At 37.0% G+C, this 27,551-nt stretch overlaps 1 protein-coding gene across 1 annotated transcript in view; it reads right to left on the reverse strand.

Annotated features, from left to right (window-relative positions):
- Positions 1 to 25,357, reverse strand: part of LOC141812171 (LRR receptor-like serine/threonine-protein kinase FEI 1) — a 64,932-nt gene extending 39,575 nt beyond the window's left edge. Inside the window, exons 1-4 of the mRNA XM_074700206.1 lie at positions 25,199 to 25,357; positions 24,988 to 25,123; positions 15,784 to 15,855; positions 15,632 to 15,703 (exon numbers count right to left, since the gene is read on the reverse strand). Of these exons, the coding sequence (XP_074556307.1) occupies positions 15,632 to 15,703; positions 15,784 to 15,855; positions 24,988 to 25,123; positions 25,199 to 25,301 (383 nt within the window). The 5' untranslated portion in view covers positions 25,302 to 25,357. The remainder of the gene's footprint in view (positions 1 to 15,631; positions 15,704 to 15,783; positions 15,856 to 24,987; positions 25,124 to 25,198) is intronic.
- Between the last annotated feature and the right edge of the window lie 2,194 nt (positions 25,358 to 27,551).

The following is a 27,551-nucleotide window of genomic DNA, read 5'->3' on the forward strand; positions in this document are numbered from 1 at the left end:
TTCAGTCAACTACAGCAGTAGACTTGAGTGAAGTGTTTTCAACATGAATAGTGTTTTCAGCTCGAAAACCAAACAAAAAGATTTTGAGTCAACTATCATAATCGACTTGAGACGATGAAAACATCACAAAATATTTTTCAATATATAACGATAGTCGACTAATAAAGACTAGTCTACTGGTAAAAAGGCAGTCGATTGGTGACAAGAATATTGAGATGGAAGGAGACGTTGAACAGATAAAGTCAAAGCAACTTCTAAATTTTAGCAGATCAGTCGACCAATGTAATGCTAGTTGACTAATGAGCAGGATTCAATCATGAACAACCACCCTATAAAAGAGGGTTTCATGGAGACTTCGACACACTGATTCTTAAGGGTGTGTTGTTGCATTCTAGAATCATTAGGAAGCAATCAAAAGCAATAAGAAAGCGAGCAAACAAAGTTTCATTGTGTAAAGTATTTATTTGCATTGTATTTATTTTTCATTTGTATCTTTGCATTCTTGTTTGTGTTGCTTGTAAGAGATCCTATAAGTTTCTCCACCTCCATAAGATGTCCGACAAGGAGAAAGATAGGTGATTGTGATTGGACTTTAACCTGTGGAGTAAGAACTTGGAGGTTCCAAACCACGTAAAATCCAAGTGTCGTGTATTTGAAAGTTGTTATTATGTTTTTATCCTTCTATTTTCCATGACACTAACAAATTGTAGATAAGCACGCAATCTAAAAAACAAATATTTGCTATTCACTCCCCTTTAGCATCACAACGATCATACACTTATTTGCATGACGCACAAGTTATCTCAGTTCCGCCATAAAACGTTTTCCTCCTCTCCCTCCCCTTCTCCTTCTCTAGTGTTTGGCATACCTTCGCACCAACACTCAACACACACAACACATCCCAAGTCAATGGGGCAAGCACAACTCAAAATTTCAAACCTTGGTTAGAACTAGAAGCTATATATACATGTAATCTTTTTTGGCCAATAATAATAACGAAATATTTTTCCCTCTTGAAATAAGATTCTCAATCTCATATTAGTCTACGCCATTAAATAGAGGTCAAAATCGCATATTTTACCATTTGTGGATAGAATTAATTGTTATTAGACCTTCCAACGATGTGGTGGTCAACCAAAATTTTAATCTTCTTGGATATTATATTACGAAGGTGCCTAAGCTACAACTCTTTTGGATGGAATTCAAGTAAAAGAAAAGAAATGATCAATACTACCTCTGTTGGTGTTGGGAGCACTACAGTGAACCCAGTGCTTTGATGTATGACTAAGTGTAAAGTTAGGTTATTGTGAACTGCTGATTTTATGTCAAGTAAAGCAAGTTACTTGATAGATGGATGTCCTGGTTGGGAATTAGGCAAATTGGCTAAATTCTAGTGAAGTTAGGCGAGTGCAAAGTCCTAGTGAATCCAGTGTTTTGAAGTATGACTAAGTGTAAAATTAGGTTATTGTGAACTAATGATTTTATGTCAAGCAAGTTATTTGATGGATGGAAGTCCTGGTTGGGAATCAAGCAAATTGGCCAAGTCCTAATGAAGTTAGGCAAGTGCAAAGTTCTGATTAAGAACCAGGTAGTTAGTGAAGTCTTAGTTGAGAATCAAGACAAACAAGACCTTATTGGGAACTAGATAGGACAAAATCCAAGTGGAGGCAATTAGGAACTGTGGCTTAGCAAACAAGTCCAAGTGGAGACAGTTGGGAGTTGTGGCTTGACAAAGCAAGTCCAAGTGGAAGTAGCTGGGAGCTATGGCTTGGCAGCCAAGTTCAAGTGGAGGCAATTGGGAGCTATGCCTTGATAAATCATACTAGATGGTCGGCTGGGAGCTGAATATTTAATCAAGGTACGCACGAGTAAAGCTGAAATTCATATCATATTAATTGCGCGTAACGTTCGACGGTTCCAAGCAACCGGGAGTGAGCCCGGCCAACTAGCTAGAGATAACCTTTGACCGTTAGAGTCGGAGTCTCGTAGGCGACTGGAGTGAGGGGCGGGCAACCGTAACATCTAGGTGACCATATATATTTTCAGACGATCAATATAAATGGAATGCTACGATACAGGAAAGTCAACTCAAAGAAGTTGACCCGTCTTCCAAGCAACTGGGGGAGTTCGGTCGATCAAGATCGCAAATTACATTTATTACTAGATAAGCGTTGCAGTCATATCAGCAAACTCAAGCGACCGGGAATGTTCCAGTCAACCGAGAGGTGCAATGTCAGCATTCGAAGCAAGCCTATAAAAGGAGTCACAAGGCACAACTTTCAAGCATATCTCATTCTCAATGTGCTCATGTTTGTGCTCACATTCAGTGCTCTTCAGATGTTACACGCTGCAACGTTACGTTTCATTATTTCATATATGGCAACATAAGCGTAGCATTATTATTTCTTAGTTGCCATCTAGAGGTACAGAAACATCTCTTGCCAAAGGCAAGGTAAGGCTGCGTACAATGGATCCTTTCCCCGGACCCCGCATATTATGGTGCTTTATTTTTTAGATTCATTTTAAATTCATTTTAAAATTTCTCCACCTCTATAATCTTTTTAGAAAATTAATCGAAATAAGAATCAATTTATTTATACTTTGCGTTCTTATAATTATTACATGATTTATGTGCTCATAGAATACTTGAATTGCTTATCTTTATTCCGTTGTATTAATCTATCTATTTTGTTTAGAATTATTCATCCTTTAAAGTTCGTATAATTCGTAACGCTATTCACCCTCCCCCCCCCCCCCCTCTAGCATCAAATTCAATCCTACTATCTCATGATGCGCTAACATGAAAATTTACCCTTCCCCCAATGTCAGTGCAATGGTGAAGCCACTTCCACTAGCACCAATTAAATCACTTCCACTAACACTAGCTATCCACAACTACATTGCATTTGTTGTTGATACTCATAGTGAACTCATGAGGCACAAAGAGCATCTAGAAATTGTTCATAATTTAGAATATCACCATAACCTTCAAATTCAACATCAACTATTTCTCAAGAAACTCATGTATCTAAACCTTCATGTTGTTATTCTTGTTTATATTTGCCATTTTTTGCATTAAGTTCCTATTTTATTGCCCGATAAATTTCATGGACTTTTTGACACTTCAAAATATTCAAGTATCTACCAACAAGATGTTGCTAAAGGCATGTAACCCCACTGTCATGTTCAATCATATTACAATGTAAACACATACAATAAAATCAAATATCTAATCAATGCACATGTCTCTAAACTAATTATAAGAAAAGTAATATTTTAGTGTCATTTGTCTACCTAAGTTTCATTAAAAAAAAAGATTATAAAAAAGCAAGCATCATTCATGCATAAATATGCTAATATAACTATCATACTATCTATGCAACAATCTCGCTCATATAACATTTATTAAATATAAAATTATTCAATTAATACCCTAAATTATTTAATTAACAACTAAATTAACTAATATTATATGTTAATATTATATAACATATAGCAAATATTATATTGCATATAAAAGGCATGTTTTATGTTATATTTATTATAAAATAAGGTCCTAATCACAAAATTGTGAGCCCTCCTCGATAAAGTCCCATGACTCGCTGGAGACGCAAACACGAGCATTACACCAATAACAACACCAATGTTATACCATTATTAACTTGCATTACACCAATAACAACACCACCAATGTTATAACATTATTAACTTGCATTACACCAATAACAACACCACCAATGTTATAACATTATTAACTTTCACATGTTATATAACATCATCACATACATTATATAGCATATAATATAAATGTATTATTTGCGAAATTGCAAAGTCTCTATCTGCGATACAGCAAAGTCACAAAGCTTCATCAAAGCTCTATGACTCACCACCCCACCTTCATCAAATCATGCCTTTGAGACCACAAAATCCCCTCCAACCACCTTACCTTAGTTCTCCTCCAATGTCACTGGATTATAATTTGTTCTTCCGCCATAAATATTTCTCTGACAATACAAGCCTTTGACAATCTGCTTGGTCTGTTTGATATCAACCCGATATGCCTCCATCTTACCTTAGTTCTCCTTGATGTCACCGAATCCATTCCTCCACTGTGAATCATCCTCCAATGATACAAGCCTCTAACAATCCACTCGGTCAAAAAATATAAACCTAATATGCCTCAATTAGGAAGTCTATTAGGTGTCTCTAAGAGTTTAACAAAAATTGATTGATTGAGAGGTAAAGAGTTCAGATGAGCTCTACTAAGAAAGGCAATACAGGAATGTGCAGTCCAACTATGAAATAATCCGCAATATAAACTTCCTAATGGGATTGGGGGAAGGTTCGCCTACTTTTGCTTCCTTGGGACTAGGCAGGGAAGATTCCTCAGAATGCCATGCTTTCGCAAAAGCTCATTCAATTGGTTCGACGTCATACAGGACTCAGTATGGGCCTCTTCCCAGTGGCACCAATGCACTTATACCTTGGCTTTTTGGTCGGTGGGGGCCTCAAGTGAAGGCAAACCCACAAGATAGATGCAGTGAAACATTTGAGGAAGTGAGTTCAAGAAAGGCCAACTTATCCAATAAGTGTGAGTGTGCTTTTATAGTACTAAATCTCAAAAGAAATTAGCAATGAAGGGACTTACCGTGTTAAAAAGAAAGTAGGGACCGACCTAGGGACTGAAAGAGAGCAAGAGAGAGACAAGAATTCAAGGAGCAGAGGGTTACCCTTATAAAGAACCCTTTTATAGATAGTTAGCCTATGGAAGAAGGCTAGAGTAGGCGAGCAGGTGTGCAACCTCTAGGTCACATAGACGTCAAGAGATGACTACCACTGAACCTAGAGGTATGCAACCTCTAGGTCACATAGAGTAGGCACCTACCATCACAAATTTGCCTAGATCTTTTTTGCACTGAACCCCCCCCCCCCCCCCCCCCCCACCCCCACCCCTATCGGTCTTGATGCAAGGGAAAATACCTGACTACCACTCAACCTAACTACCAATTGGAGGAGATGTGCACCTCTCTTCTTCAATAGCGTGCATCCCATCAAGCATTGGGTTTAGGTCAAACAACCCTTGCTTGCATCACCCAAACCTATATAGAGCAGTGTGTGTGTTAGATCCTGAACCATTGCTCCTTGTTCGGAGTTAGTGTTAGCCTTGGGACAAGGAATACTCCCACTCATGTCATCCACTTAGGACGAGGCAGTCGTCACTCGTGAACATAGTTTCAAAATTCCATAAATAAGGCATTAGGAAACAAGAGGGGTCATGTCTTTTGAACTCCTTACAAACTATCACCAACTGCATAATTGATCTAGAAGTGCGCAACCTTGAACTTGCACAGCTACATCAAATGCGATCCCCTTCGACACCCATCCAGTCCAGCAAACTATAAGAAGTTTGATTCATTCCACCTATTGAAAGATCCCACATTTGTGAGATGACATACCTTAACAACCATGAATATAGGCCTACGACAATTATAAAAGCAATTGATTAAAAATTTAGAACTTCCTAAAATATAATAAGCATCTTAACAAATAGTTAACCCTTTCTAATACCAAATTAAGTGACATTGATTGACTGGGAGCACTAGAGCTCGTAAAATTTTGATGAGGTTAATCTTATACTTTTTTATGATCCACAAGAAATAATAAACCTATAACAACATTTGGTATTGGAATTGATTTATCCACATGTACATAAAGTTAACAGCTAGAAGTTGAACTTGGATTGGCACAATTAAAACATTAATAGGCACGAGAAATAGATACATCTTAATTTCTCTGATTTTAGAGTCACTCGCTTTACTATTGTTGGTGGTATACCTCCTCTTGAGCTGCCCTCTCTTTTCAATGTTTTATCCCCTCTTTATAATCAGCAGATAGAATCAAAATCAAAGGATGAGTCATGGAAACAAAATTTCTTGGTCTCAATACCATCTGTTGGTGATTCTCCTCTTCCTTTTCCACTCCCCCTCTCTTTTTAGTGTTAATCTCCTCTTTGTGACCAAGGGATGGTATCAAAGGATGTCATTGAACAAGAATCTTCCCACAGCTAGTTCTCAATTATAAGGTTAAAACAAGACAGGATTTTTCATAGTTATACCAACAAAATTGTGTCAATACGATGGTAGAGTGACATTTACGGATATCACTATAGTAACAGTATCCGAGAAAAATGCGAACGATAATGGTCCAACCAACTGATACTGAGCAGCATTTGGAACAATGCTATAAATATGATTAAGCAGAAGATAGCACAAAATGAATGACTTAAAAGTAACATTATCTTATCTCCATAATTTGCTCAACATGCCTATAAGGACAATTTCATGATCGAACAAAGAAGACACATACTTGTTAAAGACAGAAAGAAACTAAGGAAAATCAATTGACTGAATAAAATTTTCCCCCTAAATTATTTGCTTCATTGAAAGACCATTTCTATTACTTTAAGAGTTGGTGACACGAGTGTCAAAGAATTTTAGCAATTTCAAGTTTTGAGAACTTACTAGTAACACAAAAGGGATACTAAACTTATTCAACATTTAAATTTAATTGGTTGTGCAAAACATTTAATTCTGATATTTAGGCTACAAAATTGGAAGGAAGCCTTTCCTTGCATAACTACACAAATTATTTACCACACATTTACTTGGCTCAACTAGGATTGTAGTTTAGTACCAATTTGAAGTGTCAAGACCATAATATTGGTGCAGAGAGCACCAGATGATCAAACCTGAATTTTGATAATGGCAAAGGGTTGAAGTTAAGTCTATGAAGTTGACTAATGAGCTAATCTAAATGTACAGATAGCACAGGGAAGTCCTAGTTGCGGCTAAGCAAAGGAAGTCCTGATCAGGAGAACTAAGCAAGAAAGTCTTGGTCAGGAGTCCTGGTCAAGGGGACTAGGTAAGGAAGTCCTAGTTAGGAGGACTGGACAGAAAGACCACCAGATGATCGAACCTGGATTTTGATAATGACAAAGGATTGAAGTTAAGTCTGTGAAGTGGACTAATAAGCTAAACTAAGTGTACAGGTAACATAGGGAAGTCCTAGTTGCGACTAGACAAAGCAAGTCCTGGTCAGGAAAACTGAGCAAGAAAGTCCTGGTCAGGAATCCTGATCAAGGGGACTGGATAAGGAAGTCCTGATCAGGAGGACTGGACAGGAAAACTTGACAGATCAGAGCACCGCACGGGAAAGTCTAGGCGGATTTGAATGACCAAATGTCTAGCAGTGGAAATCCTGGAGGTCGAAGATCAAGGCTAAGCAAAAGTCCAACACGTCTAGAGGACTAGGTTGGCAAAAGATAAATTCTCCCGAGTGGAGTGGATGAAGACACATTCCCGAAAAGGGGAACAATAAGCATCAGTCTGACCTAGGATTTCACTAGAAACCTAAAGGTCAATACCAAACAATTTGCCAAAACGGTCAATTTCCTATTTATGTTTTATTCTGGACTAATTTGTGATACAGGAAAGGAGGGGCTGGAACTTTAGATTCCGAGCGCCCTTATCTGAATCCAGTCGACCGGACAATCCAGGCGCTTGGAAGGGATCTAGACGTCCGGACGTCAGCCGATCGGGCCAGCAAGACGGATGAGGTGGTAGAGTCCCAGTGGTCGGAATACCTCAGCCTCTAGGCGCCCGAAAAGGCTCTAGGCGCCTAGATAAGGATAAGGCGTTGCGGAGTCAAAGTTGATCCGGCAACCTCCACGTCAGCATCCAAGCGCCTGAAAGGGATACAGGCGCCCGGAAGATGCCGAATCAGCATCGGAAGCGGATCGACGGGATGACGTGGAGGCGCCCGGAAGAACTTCCAAGCGCCCGGATTGGCCTTTATATGCAGCTATGAGGGAAAACCCTAGAACACAATTCATACGCTACTACGACGACTTCTTGCGCTCGAACAGCCCATCCAGTATGCCATCGTAACGCCAAGGAATTGCACTGACTTCTACGCCTCACTACTATTTTCCTAGTTGGTAACATTGTTATTTCGCTTTTGTACTTAAATCATCAAGACGGTAAATGTTTACCGTTCCTAGCTTATTTTGTAAAGCGAAAACTCGTTCTCGTAAGGGGGGAGTTTAATAGTGAATTATCCTTCGGAAACGATCAAAAATCATGGACCTTGAAGTAGCAGTATGTGGTTGTGAACCAAGTAAATAAAAGTGTTACATTTGTTTATTTCCCTTGCTTTCCATACTCTGAGTTTACTTAAGTTTTTCGAATGAGCGAAAAAACGATGAAGTACTATTCACCCCCCTCTAGTGCTTTAACTCGATCCTATAATCGGTAACAGAGCGAGAGATGCTCGAATTTAATGCAACCACTAATCGAGCTAATTCATTTTTTTGTTCTATTTTTTCATTTTTATTTTTTCCCGCACTGCTAATCTAAGACCAAATCTTAGTACATATTTTCTTGTCTATTTTTGTGCAAGTTAAAAGGACCATCAAGAAGGTTACAGTACCGTGATACCACCTCTATTTTCCGAAAAAGATTTTATCGACTGGAATAGGAAGATGGAATACCACCTCAAGACACAGGTGGAGATGTGGATTGTAATCCAGACCGAGTTCACACTCCCAATAGACGTCGACGGCATCCCACAGTCTTGTGAGAAGTGAGACTCCACTATAAAACGTAAAATCAATGTTAATGCTAAGGCAACCCAAATACTTCAATGTGGCCTCACAAAAGTAGAGCTCAACTAGGTTGGTCCCTTTATAAGTGTTAAGAACTTATGAGACAAACTCATTGAGCTGCACGAGGGAATGTCTGATACCAAAATAAGCAAACGCGACCTCTTGTTAAATAAATTATATAATATAAAAATGCAGGAAGGTGAATCTACGAGTAGACTGCACGTACAGATTCAAGATTTACTCAATGAACTCCACGCTATAGGACAACCTGTGGAGAATCAAGACATCATCAGGTACGCTTTGAAATCATTCCTTAGGAATACCATATGGGCATAAATAGTTGATGTATAAAGTCTCCAAAGACCTTTCTAAGATTAAATTGGACTATTTTCCGAGTTTGAACTACATGAACAGACTAACATTAATCCAGTCGAGAAAGGAATTGCACTTTTTGCAGGACAAACCAAGGATCGAAAGACACGACGTCGAATTGAGACCGAATCCGAAGACTCATCGAGTTCCGAAAGCAACGATGAGGTTGCTATCAAACTAGATAATCTAGTTCAGAAGATGTTCAAAAAGAGAAGGGAATTTTAAAAAATTTGAGATGAAGAAGGTGATCCAGAAAGTTGGGTTAAACAAAATCCCAACTAATAAGGCCGAAGTCATTTGTTACAGCTGCAATGAGAAAGGGCACTTCAAAGCCGAGTACCCTAATCAAAAGAAAAAGCGCAAAATCAAGAAGAAGACTCTAAAGGTTACCTGGGATGAGCCCTCCTCAGAAGACTCAGAGGAGGAAGCAAACACGAGCTTCTTATCTCTCTCAGCAAGAGAGAAAATAGCTGAAACCGAGACTGAACCAGACACAGAATCAGAAGCCGAGTTGGAATCAATCCACGGATCCATATCCGGTTCAGAAGGTCCAAATAACAATGTAAATAATATTTTAACAGAAAAATTATATTCTATCATATATTGTTTGTCTAAGAAACTGGCAAATTCCAGTATCCAGGTTAATTCTCTCCTAAAAGAGGTAACACTCCTCAAGAAGAAAATTACTCTCAACTTGTCAACTAAAAAGGTTCAGGCTGGAATTTCAACTAAGTCCAACTTGAGAAAGAAAATTCCAAACTGAAAATTCAGATTTACGATCTGAAAAGGTCGTTGGAAAAGTTTACTTTAGACTCCAAGTATCTTGATATGATCCTTGAAACTCAAGACTTGGACACAAAACCAGATATAGATCTTACTTGTCGCTAATAAATCGAACCAAGAAACCTCGAGTCCAAGCATTGGTTTCTAAGTCCTACCTGATTAATCAAGTTGGATTGAACCAATACTAAGTCCCCAAAGATCAGATACACTATCTGATCAGACCCAACAAAGGTCATGATCCAAGGGATCCAAAACCATTCTAGTTAGATAGGACCTATTTGATCTTATTTTTGTTTGATTTTATTTTTTCTTTTGAACTTAGATTGAATCTAGGTTAGTTAAGGTTATAGGCTTGATTAATACTTGTCCAACTTAGTATTAGGGTGGGACAAGATGATAGTACGCTAGGAGCACTCAGTTTAGGTAGTCAAGTGGGATAAGGAGTACCCTATTTGGTTTACTTAGCTGAGTGAAACTAACCGATGTTACCTCATCAGTCATCAAACCCTACACTAGTTAAACCAAAGTTCTTTCCTTAGATTAACTAAGTGTATAATTTCTCGAATTAGCTTTGTCTTATAAGGTGGTCGTTGTTCCAATTCCCAAGGATGCCCCTATGCCTTGCCACTGTCTGTAATTTAATTCTTGAAATGTATACTTAATTAGTCGACGATTAAACTTAAATCTAACTCAAGCTTAATTAAGTCTTAGAAAATCATATTTTAATTAAATAAGATAAAATTGAAAAATCATCTCACACAATCCATATGATTAACTATTTGATAATCTAGAAATGAGTGAGATGGAAATTAATTAAGATAAATCTATTTTTTAACTCCACTTTGAATCTAAACCGAATATCTTAGGTGTAGGAACATAAAGATTTGAATCAATGGATGTGATAGTAGATGCTCCAGGCACATGACTAGAGACAAATCAAAATTCACAAAGCTAAAAATCAAGAACCTAGGATCCGTTACGTTCTGGAACAACGAAAAACTTGAAGTAATTAGAACAGGTAATATCGAACTAATAGAAAATGAAAAGGATTTAAAAAGTAAAATAATGAGTGACTATGGTGGAGAGTTTGAAAATACTAGGTTTAATGAATTTTGTCGAGTTAATGGATACCACCATGAGTTTTCATGTCCTACAACTCTACAACAGAATATAGTAGAAAAGAAAAATAGAACTCTACAAAAAGCAGCTACGACAATATTAAATGAATACAAACTAACCAACCAATTCTGAGCTAAAGCAATAAGCACAGTCTGCTATATACAAAATAGAATATTAATTAATAAACATCATAATAAAATCACCTATGAAATATATTATAATAAAATACTCAATTTAAATTACCTAAAAGTATTTGAATGTAAAGTACACATACTTAACACAAAAGATTACTTAGGAAAATTTACATCCAAAACCACTAAAGGAATATTCTTAGGTTATTCTACAACCAGTAGGGCATATAGAGTCTATAACAAGGACACCCTAAAAGTTAAAAAAACTACAAATATAATATTTGATAAAGAAAGTAATATTAATCAACCTAATGAACAACTTAATCCACAAAACCAAGAAGAGGAAGAAATTCAACCTAACTCAAACATAACCAAACTAAAAGATAGGACTGACCCAAACCTAACTAAATCTAATACCACACCAACACCTAAATTAAGAGTCAATCACCCACCTGACCAAATATTAGGTGATCCTAACCTAGGAGTTCGAATTAGATCATCCTATAGAAACCTGAGCCAAATAGCACTAATATCTAACATTGAACCAAAGACTATAGAAGAAATCCTACCTGACCCTAACTAGATAATAACGATGCAAGAAAAACTAGCGCAATTTAAACGAAACTAAGTGTGGGACATAGTTCCCATGCTAGACAACAAATCTATCATAGCACAATTTAAACGAAACCAAGTGTGGGATATAGTTCCTATGCCAGACAACAAATCTATCATAGAAACTAAATAGATGTTTAGAAACAAAACAATGAAAAAAGAAAAGTTGTAAGAAGCCCGTCGCTAGACTTGAATCCATTAAAATATTGTTAGCCTACGCGACTCGTAAAGGATTCAAGCTCTACCAAATTGACATAAAGTTCGCATTCTTGAACGAGTTCATTAAAGAAGTCTATGTTGGTCAACCACTTGGGTTTGAAGATAAAGACCATCCAAATTATATCTTCAAATTCAAGAAAATCTTATATGGGTTAAAATAAGCACCTAAAGCATGGTACGAAAGACTATCAACATACCTAGTATCTATGGATTTTAACCAAGGACAAACTGACCCTTCATTGTTTGTTAAAACCATAAAAAATGATTTCTTCATAGCCCAAATCTATGTAAACAACATCATTTTCGATTCAACCAATACAAAATTCTTAAATGAATTTGTTGAACTAAAGAATCTCATCTAATATTAGTGAAAAGAATACTTAGGTATGTCAAAGGAACACTAAATGTAGGAATGTGGTATCTTAGAAGTAACAATTTTGACCTAGTAGGGTACTCTGATTCAAACTATATTGGTTGTAAACTAAACAGAAAAAGTATAAATGGAGGATGTCAGTTCTTGGATCAATATCTAGTCAGTTGGTGTAGCAGAAAACAATAATGTGTTGCACTATCTACTACTGAAGCAGAGTACATAACAATGGGGGAATGTATTGCACAATTACTTTGGATGATACACATATTAACGGACTTTAATTTAAAATACCACAACACTAAAGTCATAATTAACAATATTAGTTCAATCAACTTGACTAAGAACCCAATCTATCCCTCTAGAACCAAATATATAGAACTCAAATATCATTTTGTTAGGGACCATGTCGCTAAGGGAGAGCTTGTAGTCGACTATGTTGAGTTCAAATCACATCTAGCCGACATTTTCACAAAACCCATCCCTGAATCTGAGTTTAGCACACTCAGAAGGCAATTAGGAATGTGCTTGGTAGAAAAAGAATCAAATTTTTAAAATTATTTTTCTATCACAATTTTTTCAAAACCACATGATTTTTAAATCTACTATTACTTATATTTGCAAAAAATTTTAAAATTGCTTACTTATCTTTTTTTTTTAAAACTTCATTTCAAAAAGATATTTTCAAATTTTTTGATTTCAAAATTGAAGACAAAATTTAAACTTAGCCTAGGCACTCCCAGTAAAGATCATGTACTTATAGATTTAGGCTAACTGCATCTCGCAAAATACACTAGATATAACTTGCTTACGTATTGTGAAACCTAGAATAGTGTGAGATGCATAGAGTAAAAGTCTGAGTTTTCGATGTTTATGTCCTTGCATGAAAACAAATCTAGGCTAAAAATAAGCACAAACATGGATCAGGTTAAGCGTTCCTACATAATAAAAAACTAGTTAGATTGATACATTTAACTTGACTAACTTAGTCAAAACTGTTATTTTCTGATAGTCAGCTAATACCAATAAGTTAGACATGTGACTAAAGGATAAATTTTTTTCTAAGTATTTTTATATATATTATATAAATGACATGCTTAGACTCAAACCCAACTTGATTGAAATTATCTTTATTGTTTGTCAAATCTTTTTCAAAAACCCCTCAAGAAATTTTCAAAAATTCATCAAGTTTTTAAAATTTTTTTTATTATATCAAAGTGGGAGAGTAAATTCAAGTTAAAGTACAAGTTTAAAAAAATTGAATTGCAAAAAGTTTTCAAAATATTTTTTAAAGTGACTTTTTCAAAATGGACTTGGAAAATGTTCAAAACTTAACAATCTTAGTCTTTTCCAAGAAAAGCAAAATTTTTACAAAATATTTTTTGAAAATATTTTCAAAAATCAAAGTATGACTTGGATGGTTCTTAGAGCACTTGACAAAGTAAAAAGAATCATGTCAAGTTCAGGGGGAGAGAGAAACTTATTTTTCAAAATTCTCTAAATATACCTTAATTTCAGGAGGAGAATCTTGAATTATGGGGGAGTGGTATTTTTGACTTGAAATTTATTGTGAACTTATTTTTGTTAAAAGAAATTTATACTTAACTTGGAACCTAAGTTGTCATAATCAAAAATGGAAGAGATTGTTGATGCAAGGAGCATCAGATGATCAATCTTGAGTTTTGATAATGACAAAAAGTTCAAATTAAGTCTGTGAAGTGGACTAATAAGCAAAACTAAGTGTGCAGGTAGCACAGGAAAGTCCTAATTGCAGCTAGGCAAAGGAAGTCCTGATCAAGAGGACTGAGCAAGAAAGCCCTAATCTAGAGGACTGGGCAAAGAAATCTTGGTCGGGGGGCTAGGCAAGGAAGTCCTAGTCAGGAGGACTAGACAGGAAGACTTGACAGATCAGAATACCATGCGGGAAAGTCTAGGCAAATTTGGAGGATCGGACGTTTAGCAGTGGAAGTCTTGGGGGTCGAGAATCAAGGCTGAGCAAAAATCCAACAGGTCTGAAGGAACGGGTTGACATAGATAAATTCTCCCGAGTAGAGTGGATGAGGATGCGTTCCCGGAAAGAGGAACAGTAGGCGTCGATCTGACCAAGGAATTCACTGGAAACATAAAAGTCAATACCAAACAGTTTGCCAAAACTGTCAATTTCCTATTTATATTTTGTTCTGGACTAATTTGTGACGCAGAAAGGAGGGACTGGAACTTTAATTCCGGGTGTCCTTATCTGGATCCAAGCGACCGAACGTTCCAAGCGCCCGAAAGGGATCCAAGCGCCCGGACGTTAACCGATCGGGCCTGCGAGGAATAAGGTGGCAGAATCCCAGTAATCGAGACACCTCAGCCTCCAAGAGGTCGGAAAGGCTCCAGGCGCTCGGTAAGGGTAAGGTGTTGCGGAGTCAAAATTGATTTGGCAACCTCCACGTCAACATCCAGACGTCCAAAAGGAAAGCAAGCGCCTGGAAGATGCCCAATCAGCGTCGAAAGCAGATCGACGGGATGACGTGGAGGCGCCCAGAATAACTTTCAGGCGTCCGAATTGGCCTTTATATCCAGCTACGAGGGGAAACCCTAGAACATAATTCATATGCTACTACGATGACTTTCTGCGCTCGAACAACCCATCCAGTACGTCGTCGTAACGCCGAGGAGTTGCACCGACTTCTACGTCTCACTACTATTTTCCTAGTCGGTAACATTGTTATTTCGTTTTTGTACTTAAATCATTAGGACGGTAAAAGTTTACCGTTCCTAACTTATTTTATAAAACAAAAACTCCTTTTCGTAAGAGGAGAATTTAATAGTGGATTGTCCGTCGGAAACGATCAAGGATCGTGGGCCTTGAAGTAGCAGCATGTGGCTGTAAACCAAGTAAATAAAAGTGTTCCATTTGTTTATTTCTACTGCTTTCCGTACTCTGAGTTTACTTTCCAAACGAGTGAAAATCCGACGAAATACTATTCACCCCTCCCCCTTCTAGCGCTCTAACTCGATCCTACACATAACTATTCTACTTGTAGGCAAGTATCCATATTCATCCTAGTCTTGATGAACTCAGATTTAGTAACCACAATGAGCTTCGACTGATCGCTGAAATTATAAACTATACAACTCAAAGAAAGCCAACTACTTTATTTCATCTTATTCATTCAAGATCAATTACATCTCTGCCTCTGCTGTGACTTGCTCTCTAGGCGTGTAGTCCTACAGAACACACATTCTATACAGTATAACATTATAAAAGCAAATTGAACTTCTGAAGCAAAGAACACTGAGAGTAAGAATAACCACGATAAACTGAGACACAGCAGAGTAAAAATGGTTTATGCATGTAAGGCGATAAATGATTACAGATATTGTAACTCTGTGCAATTTCCTAGCTCTGGAGGGATGACACCATACAAGCTGTTGCCATGCAGAGCTCTACAAGAAAAGCATTAGTAAATGCTAGGTACTTAAAGGAACACGATTAAAATAATCATGACTCTTTGCAGAACACGTACAGGAGCTTTAATTGATTAAGCTTCCCAATTTCTGGTGATATTGAACCTATCAACTTGTGATAGGCAAGCCTCCTAAACAAATACCAGAATGTTATAGTAAGTACAAGAGAAAAAGAACAAGCTGGTGAAGATTGATAACTCAATAGATGAAATGCCACTCTAGATGAGAGGCAACGAGAAGGCAATCATTCCCCTCAATAGGTATTATATTATATATCAGATTCAGGATGTTATTCACTCATTTAAGATGGAAAACAATAATAACACTTCCACAAACAAGTAAATAGTCGAGACCAAAATAAAACAAGTAAATATTCAAATAAGAACAATTTCAGAAATCAAAGATAGTTGAGCACAGCTAAGCCTGAAAATAATAACATCTGCAGCACTACTCTAGATGATTTTGCATTTACTCAACAAGGAGAGATTGGTGAAGTTTTTCATTGAGAGAAATTGGATAGTAAAAATGGACGCCAAGCTATTGTATGATTTTCATGTGACCATTGAACTATATGAAAAATATTACAAGACAAAGATACTAAAATTATCTTTTATAGGTAAGAATGTTTACCATTAAAACAATGCATACAAAAAGCAAGGTTTAAAAAACTCCTTTCAGCCATCGAGTTTCAATTTAGTATCGACTCTATCTGATTAGTGGGATCAGAATCAGTAAAAAAATTCAAAAAATATAGAGAGAAAAAAATAGCAATATTTACTTAATAAGATAATAAGAGATATATAAAAATATAAATAGCATCCAACTATATTTGATTAATACGAACATTATAAGTATAAATGTCTACTTTGTTTTGGAGTCATAAAGTTTACTTTATCAATTTAATTCTAATTTAATAAATTTCAATTCTACTTAAAAGTTTTAATTAATTTAATTAGTTTGGGTGGACTAAATTAATTCTAACTTTAAGTTCTTGTTAATCTAATTAAATTTAATTACCTAATTAATTTTAATTATATTAAATCAAAATAACTTTAAATTTTAACTAAAATATTTTTAAATAATTTTACCATATTCATTGTTTAAATCAGATTTAAAATATAATTGTAATTAGATTAATTAATTGTAATTAAAATTTGATTAATCATTTTTGGCCAAAATGGTATAGTTTGAGTGTCGTGTCGTTAAGGATGTGCATTATTTGGTTCAATCTCAAAAGTGGAACCAAATTAAAATTTTCAATTTGATTTTCTATTAATTTTTCGAGTTGATTTATTAATTTATCTTCCTAGTTTGATTTGGTCAGTTTCAAAACAAAAAACCATAATGTTAATAAAGTTGGATATAAATTTAGAGAATTACTCATCATGCTAGGAAATGATGCTTCTAACTTGAAGCACTAGATAGTTTTTTTGCATGTAACTTTAAAGTATGAAACAATATTGAATGTTTCTAAAGATTATGCATGTGAAGCTTTAGTTACAACTTACATAAATTTTATAGTGTTAATGCTTGATACTCCGTAATACTTTATGAATATTCAAGTTGGGTCGACTGATTTAAGCTCATAGGGAAAGAGATTGGGCCTCATATTTGGGCTCATGGGCAAGAACCCCAAGAGTCGGAATTGAAGTCGGAAAGTGCTCGGAAGCCAAATGCAGAGTCGGGAATTGGGTTTGGAGTCACACAGTACTCAAAAATCGGAGTCGAAGCCCAAGGTGCTCGGAGAATGGGTTCGGAGGCATGTAGTGTTCGAGAATCGAAGTCGGAGCCCGAGAATGCTCAAGGAACCAGTTCGAAGTCGCATGGTGCTCAAGAATCAAAGTCAAAGCCCGACAATGCTCGGGGAATGGGTTTGGAGTCATGTACTGCCCAAGAGCCAAGTTTGAAATCCTATAGTATTCAGTTACTGTATCTCAAAGGCGAAGCTCGAGGAGAACGTTAGACGTAGTAATAACGATTCATAATGACAAGGATTAATGCTAGATGAAATGTTATCAGGAGATGAGATCATAAAGTTGTTACGGAATGAAAACGGAACCATAATGAGGAGTAAAAACAAGCATTGCCATCGAAGAATTTAATGACATAAAGGTAGCCGTTATGTGATTAAAGTTATAAAAGAACAATAAGCCAAAGGGAAGAGCATGCAAACATTTCACATACTGTCTATTATACTTTCTACATTATTCTTCTGCTACATTTCTACTATCCTCTATTCAACATCTGACTTAAGCATCAAAGATCCCTCGACGGGACTAGACCAACACCCTCTGACTTTGTGTTAATTTTAGATAGGAGAATTCTCTTATTGTGATACATCGAACGGAAGGGAGCATCCCGACCTCCAAGGAGTACTCGGCTGGGAGCTTTCAAATTTTTGTCATATCATAATTGGTGTCGTCTGCAGAAGCATAGAGCTACGACGTTGGCGATATGGCACACACACGTCGTACTACGAACCAAATGGAGGCTTCACCCTCGCTACTGCTCCCAAAGGAGGAGAGGCTCATGAGCTAATACAACTAATCAGAGCAACAGTGGAAGTGGTACTTCAGCAACAAGTGATCCTATAGACCGCCCTATGGCCGCTGAAGCTCGAATACCATCCCCATGGTGATGAATGAAGGGAGGCTTGATCCTCTAATCAGTAACTTCCTTCCTCAACCAAATCTGAATAGGCTTGATGAAGACAGGGCTTCTTGGAATAGATCGAGGAGAAAACCAACTCCGTTCACAGAAGACATCTTGACTGAAGAATTACCTCTCCACTTTCGCTCTCCGCAAGTTAGAGAATATAATGGATCTACAGATCCTGAAGAGCATCTATATCGATTTAAAAATGCAACACTACTGCATCAATATTCTACCATCAAATGTCGGATTTTTGTAACCACCCTCGTCGGCCCGGCACAACAATGGTTTAATACTCTTCCCCGCATTTGCTAGGATCTTTTGAAGAGTTATGTACCACTTTCTCTCATCATTTCACTAGTTACAAGAAGTATCAACAAACTTCCTTCAATTTAGTTTGTTTAATATGAAACAGCATCCGACTGAATCTCTGGAGGCATACATCTAGAGGTTCACCAAATTAGCTCTGGAAGTACACTCGGCCACACTAGAGATATTGATTAATGCCTTCTCGCAAGGCCTAAAGAAGGGGAAATTTTTCATATTTTTAGTGAAGAAACCTCCCGTAGCTTATGATGAATTGTTGGGACGAGTTGAACGGTATATTCATGTGGAGGAAGCCCAACAGGTGAGGCAAGAACAGAAGATGTCAAGCGGAGGATCTATTATAGGGGGAAGGGTCGTCTCGGGTAGCTCATCCATAAGTCGCTAAGATCCAACCAGCCTGATTCAAGCCCCCTCGAATAAGATATCCAAAAATGATAAATGTGGAAGCGCCAAGAAATATGATGGCCAAAGAAAGGGTGTTGCAGATCTGTGAAGATCAACAGGTGTTAAAGCATCCTTACAGATACGGAGGGAGCTCAAAAATCCGTGCATCATATGGAGTATGTCATACACCCGGGCATGCAAGAGTCACGATCGAGAGATAGACAGGATCACATAAGCCTATCCTCGGCATCAGGCATTGCTAGAGGCAGAAGAGATGGAGATTCGAGTCGACCCTTATCGCCCGGGCCCCTATCATGCCAGAGGATGGGGCTCGAGAAATAGATATGGGACTCGACCAGCAGTTATGCCCCGACCCGCTGAAAGAAACGAGGAAGACCAACAGCAGATTGATCCTCCTATCCGAGGTATCATCAAAGCGATTGTTGGAGGGGTTATTGATGGAGATTCCAACAGGCAAGACAAGCCCATTGTCGAAGGGAAACCATGGCCATCGGGGGCAAATTTGTATCTCAATTTGCACCCCTATATCGTTCGAGTCAGATGATTTGGAGGGAGTATTATTCCCTCATAATGATGCTTTGGTGATTCAAGTGGAAATCACCAATTATGAGGTGGCCCAAGTTCTAGTGGATTTGAGCAGTTCAATAAATGTACTCTTCCGACAAGCTTATGAGCAAATGCATTTAGAAGAAGCCAACTTGGATGCGGTTTCCACTGTTTTATTTGGATTTATAGGGCATGTTGACCGGCCATTATGACAGATCACTCTACCCTTATCCCTCGGCAAAGATCCTACTCGGAAAGTGCATTTGCCCTCGTTCGTAGTGGTGGATGCTCCCTCTTTGTGTAATGTCACCTTGGGGTGCCCCTTTTTGGTGGCTTTCATAGCTATCCCCCCCCCCCCCCCCCCCCCCCCCCCTCCAAGTATCATCAGAAAATCAAATTTCCAATCAGGAGCCAAATCGGGGAGGTGCAAGGGGATCAACAAATTGCTCAGAGGTGCTATGTGGAAATTATTCAGACCAATCAAAAAGGAGCTAGGGTGATGGAAACAAGTTGGACTCAACCAGAGAAGGGGCCACCAAGTGAGAAAACTAATGTTCACTTTCTATAGAAGGTGGTAGCCTATAGAAGAAACCAAGTCGGTACAACTTTTCGAAAGGGAAGGTCACGCAGATTGCACAGGAGCAAGATCAAAATCTGAAAATTGACTTGGTGATATGTCTTAGGGCTCACTAGATGTATTTGCAGGGAAGATAAAGGAATTAGAAGCGATGACACCAATGTTGATAGAATACCATCTTAACATTGCCCCAAGTGTTAAGTCGATCAAACAAAAAAAGCGACACTTCAAAATACTTAAGGATCAAATTATAGCCTAGGAAGTGAAAAAACTGATAAAGGCAGGGCATATTCGGGATCCAATCCAATCTACCTGGTTGTCCAATATGATATTGGTGCCCAATCCTTCGAGAAATGATGTGCATAAACTTCCGAAATCTCAACAAAGAAAGATTGTTATCCTCTACCGCGGATTGATGTAGATCAACTACTCCATGATACCAAAGATATAACCAGATCTCACAGGCTTGGGAAGATCAAAACAAGGTCAATTTCATCATATTTGAAAGAAGATATAAAATCATGTCATTTAGACTCCAAATGCAAGGACCACATATCAACAGCTCATATATATCAAGTATTCAACCATTAGATAGGGAGAAATGTAAAAGTCTATGTAGATGACATCCTAGTTAAATTTATACGCACCTAGGATTTAATAAAGGATCTGTAAGAAACTTTTAATACCCTGCGAAAGTAAGATGTAAAGTTGGGGGTATATGGTGATTGAGAGGGGATTAAGGAAAATCAAGCTTCAAGCTTTATGCCATATACAATCACCTAAAACTTTGAAGTTATCTCCATCCAAGCCCCTTCCGGGAGAGCAACTATTGATATACACGCTATATGATGTGCGAGAGGGAATCAGCAACAAAGCTTGCTCGTCTAAATAGGAAAGATTGACATACAATATCAACCGCGTACGGCTATCAAATCTCAAGCCTTTGCGGATTCCAGACAGAATCACCCACTCTAGAAGAGAATCAACCTAGAAAGTATTTATGGACGTCGAGGTTGTGGGACACTCTCCAGATACCAAAGATATCACCAGATCACTCACAGGCTTGGGAAGATCAAAACAAGGTCAGTTTCATCTTATTTGAAGGAACTTAGGGATGAAGTCGATCGAATAAGAGAAGTCGGATGCAATCAATTCAAAATAAGAAGATATTATACCTGTAAGCGTTCAAAAGCTTGGGCTATTTTGACGTCCTTCCCAGTCCTTGACTCGGATTGCTTCGGTATGTCTCTTGAGCCCTTGACTTGATTGCGCACCTATAAGCTTGAAATAAGTTGAGGGTCTAAGCTCAAGCAACTCTGACGATCTTCTAAAGGGTAATTAAAAAAGGACTCTGTCGTTGTTCGGACTTTACAATCAGACTCAAGTGCACCACACTCCGTCTGACTCGGGTGAGGGTGACTAATGATACTCCGTAATAATTTGTGAATATTCATGTTGGGTCAACTAATCGGAGGTCATAGAGAAAGAGATTGGGCCTCATGGCCAAGAACCCGAGAGTCAGAATCGAAGTCGAAAAGTGCTCAAAAGTCAGGTGTGGAGTCGAGAATCAGGTTTGGAGTCATGTAGCGCTCGAGAATCAGAGTCGGAGCCCAAGTGTGCTTGGAGAATAGGTTTGGAGGCACGTGGTATTTGAGAATCAGAGTCGGAGCCCGAGAATACTCGAGAACAAGTTCAGAGTCGCATGATGCTCAGTAATCAGAGTCGAAGCCCGAGGGTGCTCGGTGAATGAGTTTGGAGCTATGTAGTGCTCAAGAGCCAGTTTAAAATCCTACAATATTCAGTATTTACTGTATCTTGAAGGCAACGTTCAGAGAGAACGTTAGACGTAGTAATAACAATTCATAATACAAGAATTAATGCCCGATGAAACGTTATTAGGAGATGAGATCGTAAAGCTGTTACGAAATGAAAACAAGACCATAACGAGGAGTAATCAGATAATTCAATGACATAAAACCAAAGGGAAGGGCATGCGAACATTTCACATACTTTCTATTATACTTTCTACATCATTCTTCTGCTACATTTCTACTATTCTCGACTTGTCATTTGACTTAAGCATCGGAGGGCCCTCGCCGGGACTATACCAACACCCTCTAACTTTATGTTGATTTTGGACACGGGAATCTCTTATTGTGATATGTCGAACGGAAGGGAGCATTCCGGCCATTTGCATCTAAGAAGTACTCAGCTAGGAGTTTTCGGATTTTTATCGTAGCAATGCTAAATAAGATGTTCCATTAAAACACTATCTTAATTTGGTTTAACCTAAATCAAACCAAACCAGAACTAAGTCAACAATTTTTTATTTGATTTTAATTTTGTTTAGGATTGGTTTAATTTAAAAAGATTTAAGATAAGAAAATAGTTTATACTAATTAGGTTCATTTTAAATTGAATAAACATGAAAGTACTGTGCCTAGATCAATTCAAGTCACTTTTACTCTTCCATTTAGCATGCTTGCATTCAATCTAAGACTACAGCAACTGAAGTTAAATTAAAATTCTAGAGCAACTCGTTAAAAAATATATACCAATGCCAATATAAGTTACTAATACAGTAATTCCAAAATGAGTACCGTGCATAGAATGAGAGAATTAACTCTTATAGCATTTTAATAAATAAATTCACAAATTTTCATGTCCCCAGTTAAATAATGCTTTCAGGACATCTGATGTTGGAACTAATTTCTTTGTATGTCCATATATGAATATCGGTGGATATATGAATATTGGTTAACCAGTAAAAATTTGACTTAGATTGGCAGAACTAGAACTAAAACACGCATAAATCCATCCAAAACATGAATACATCTGATTTCATTGAATCTGGCCTGACTCATAAAGTTATATCAGAAGAATGTTTCAATAATTTAGTATACAGTTCATTAATAATAATTGATGTTCATATGTTGACTAGTGGCGATGGCTAACACCATGATATAAAACAATTCATCTCATGTGTATGTTCTTGGATTACAACTAGGCATGACAAAAAAAAGCTAGATTAAGCGAGATTTTCTAATAAACTTGATTTAACATATCACAACTAAAGTCCTTCACTACCAACTAAATCTAACTAATTTCCAGTTTAATTCTCTATCAATCTTCCTTAGATGCTTGATTTCAACGAACAATCAAACCAGCCTTTGCTGATCCAATCTAACTCAATTGGTCCATATCAGTATTAGTTGATTTCAACAATCATGATACATGAGCATGTTGAAATAGTTGTGCCTGTCATTAGGATATACAAAACTGAAGATAGTATTATTAGGGAGCTTTTATGTATAGCTTCAATAGGTAAAACATGGGTGCAAATAAGTTTAAGGCATTAATTACAAGAAGTTGAATCCATTAGAAATAAAGATGTGTGAACTAGGAGATAAAACAAAAGTTTACTTAACTAAAAGGTATTACAGTAACTTGGTTATTACTGATGAAATGACGTTACAAAGAGCTTGGTTGGGGATAACAACCATTTAGTTTATCCAAAATTAGTCAAGGCACATGGCTTTAATGGTCATGCCTACTCAAACATGTAAAATTTCAATTGTTAGCATTTTACCTTTTTCACCGATTGCCCCTTCAGTAAAGATTTAAGCACTCCATATCAGATCAGAAATTGTATGGTAATGTGAATAGTTTGTAAGGTTTAGATGATTGAACTGCCATTAACTTGGAATCATTAGACTAGTGATTGAACATATCAAATCAATGAGTTCGTTACTACTCTCATGTGGTTATAAAAAGTCGCACACACCGAGGCTTGATGAAATGTTTCAATTGGTTGAGTCTAGGTATCAAACATATTGGACTAGAGAAGTAGGGCTTTGACCAGGATTTCAAATCATCTTAAATGAAGAATTGTGAAACCCCAGTTTAATCCAGATTAAACAGGGGAAGCTGTCGGCTAATGAAGGGATCCATAAAGCTTAGATGAGGCAACAACTCTTAACTTAAATTTAGGTCTCTTATGTAGTTGGTCTATCACGTTAATGAATCTATTCTCATCTGGATAGTATCTTATATCATTGAACAATCATCTTCTCAAAAAGCATGTTTATTGGTACAGGATTGTCAAACCCTAGATGTGTTGATTTGCAATAAGTTGGACTTGGAATCAGACATGTATGGGCCAACCAACTTACAAAGTACATTTATGTTAAGTTACTTGAAATTGGATACAAATATCTGGCACAGGTATGGATCTAGGAACCTGACACAACTGTTACCAAATATTTTACTCGTGATCAAAATCAGTCTTCAATAGTCAGTGTCAAATTGTCAACTGTCTAACACATGTCCGGAGTGGGGTAGAAGAATAGTTAAACATAAGCAATTATGAAACTAATGGCTTTTCTATAATTGACAGAAACACATCATTATCATCCTGATCAATCAGAATAACTTTTGCCAGCAGAATTTGACTTGAGTACTTACTACAGGAATTTACCAAACACTGCCAGGATCCATAGAATAGGAATTGGTTTTAAAACGGAATCAATGCCAAAAAAATATTTCTGGTCCATCAGAAGATGGGAAGGAAGGTTATGAGATTTTGGCCAGCCAGATCAAACCATCTAAAGGTGAAACAAATGTAAAACTGACAAAACATAAATGAGGGACAAACACAAACTGCACAAACTTAACACAGAAAATACATCACAAAGTAAAGAGAAGTACAGAGTTGAAAAAATTCTTAAACCTTCATGTTTTTCTGATATTTACTTACACATGAGTAACTCTCTTAGTATTAGAATCACATGTTACTCCTTTCCAATTACAAGGATCAGAATCTTCTGGTCTCCAATTGAGAAAAACACCATCTGAACCAACAATAGCTGTCTTGATGCTAAGCAACACCTCACCTGTAGAAAATTTCAGATTAAATATTTAAGCTAAGTTAGAAGCATGGTGTGGCAGTATAAAGAATGACCTCATACCATCTGGAGTTATTGCATCGCTCAAACTCATGCCGACTACAGTTGTCATAACAAAGAGAAGCCATTGATATTTCATTGGAAATTGGCCCATTGATGTGCTCATCAAGCACAATGAGCCTACAATAAACAACTAAGAAGTCGTCATCTGCTCCATTAAGAACACAACTGCATTTTATAAAAGATTTAATCAACAAGACTACAGAGAGAACTGCAGAGAAAAATAAGAAAATACATTCATGAACAGCATTATCAAGAATCTTGATGCATGGGCAAGCAAATAAACATTGACTCATGAATTTGCTACTGAATAGAAGGAACATAATGATTATTTCGCCTTTTTTTCTAAATAATGAAAGGAAGATACCCCACAATGTTAATTACTTGCTACTACAGATGGAAGGCTAACATCGCAAGCAAACCAATAATCCCAGGCCCAGTTGGTTATCTTTCCTAATTTCTGATGCTATTGTGAATCGCAACAGTTTGAGCAAACTGGAAAACAAACCAACTAGTTGAAGCTTATTCGATGTCATTTCAAAGACTATAAATAAAGGGGCAAGGGGAGCTGATCCAAAAATAAGAAAAGAGATTATTAATTTCTTTTTTTAGTCTTTTATTTCATTTGATCTTAAGGTCTTTAGCAAAAGCTTTATTCTTTTTAATACAAGCTTTACAAAGCTTGCGTTTTATTATTTATATATATAAAAGCTTTTATATGAGGTTTTTCCACCTCCTATAAGGAGACAATATAGTGGTTTCTCGAAGAATGACAACCTTACGAGTACATAGTCGTGGGATGGGAACCTAAGGTTCCAAACCACAATCAAAGAATCGAGAGTTAGCATTGCTAAATTGCCTAGCTTACTTCCACTTCACTTTTTCATTGCACAACTACCTAAATTATTTGTTAATCTTCGATTTTGACTATTCACACCCCCCCCCCCTTACAACCCTACACCTTAGTATAGCCCTTGGCTATGAGACAAGCACATGTTACATGGTGAATATTTAACTGAGAAGACTTATCTGCAATCCACAATGGACAGCCCTTGGCTACAAGACAAATTTTGAAGTGATTGGCATTGTCATTTGATGAACATTTAACTAAGAAGACGCATTTGCAACCCATAATGTACTTCCAAGGAGAAAGGAGAGGTTCTCTTTCAAGTGTCGTTAGAGTGTAAAGCGTCTATAGTGATCAGCCACCATCCACCACCCTGGATCCAAAAGTGTCTCTTAAGCATTTATGAAGACACTAAGATAAAGTATCAGGTAATAGAGATACATAGGATATAAAATGCGAAAATGGATCCAAAGAGAAATACCCCGGATCCAAAAGTGTCTCTTAAGCATTTATGAAGACACTAAGATAAAGTATCAGGTAATAGAGATACATAGGATATAAAATGCGAAAATGGATCCAAAGAGAAATACCCCGGATCCAAAAGTGTCTCTTAAGCATTTATGAAGACACTAAGATAAAGTATCAGGTAATAGAGATACATAGGATATAAAATGGGAAAATGGATACAAAGAGAAATACTTATAAGTACCTTTTATGAAAGGTAATGGGAATGTCCAAATCAGAGGGTGATTCAGGATAGCTATTGGTGCCGAGAGAGCAGAGTCTCAAAGAGGTTCTAGGACATGGTCATGGATTGGACACCTCCAAAGAGGTGCTATAGATGGTGGGTCCACTGGTGAGGTTAGAAAAGATAATAGATTAGAAATAAGTTCTGCACATATTCAATTAGAGATAGCACAAGGGAAAAAAGAGATTGGATCGTAGAAAGATTTTATTGGGAGAGATAAATTCATATCTTGGTAACCTTTGTGAAGACCATAATAACCAAGGAAATGCACTTTATACACTTATTACGACCATAGAACACTAGGTGAACAAAGAAGGTGCATCCAGGCCCATGGTGGAAGGGCATATATAGCAATTTGTGAAAAGAGAATAGTGAAGGAAATTTGACCAAGGAAATTTGACCATACAAAATTGAGGATGGCATATAAAAAATTGAGGATGACATATGGTTGATGAGATGATAGCATCACCCATAAATGAAAGAAACATGTATAGATAAAAGTCAATTTGAAATAGTCTTAACAAGATGTTGATCCTTTTATTCTATTACGTCATTTTGCAAGGGTTACTAGGGTGTATGAGGACATGAGTATTGATGAAGACCCTTATGACTCAATGAGAATATAGAATTAATTGAAAAGAATTCTACCATTATCCCTGTCTAAACAAGATAGGGATGTGAAATTACATTGTAGTTTTAGCATAAAAGAAGAAAAAAATAGCGAAAATTAGATAACAATCTTTTATTAGAAAATACCACAT

Source organism: Curcuma longa, chromosome 18, assembly GCF_044706935.1.
Source record: "Curcuma longa cultivar G26 ecotype Majalengka, Jawa Barat chromosome 18, ITB_CL_G26_1.1, whole genome shotgun sequence".
Lineage (NCBI taxonomy): Eukaryota > Viridiplantae > Streptophyta > Magnoliopsida > Zingiberales > Zingiberaceae > Curcuma > Curcuma longa.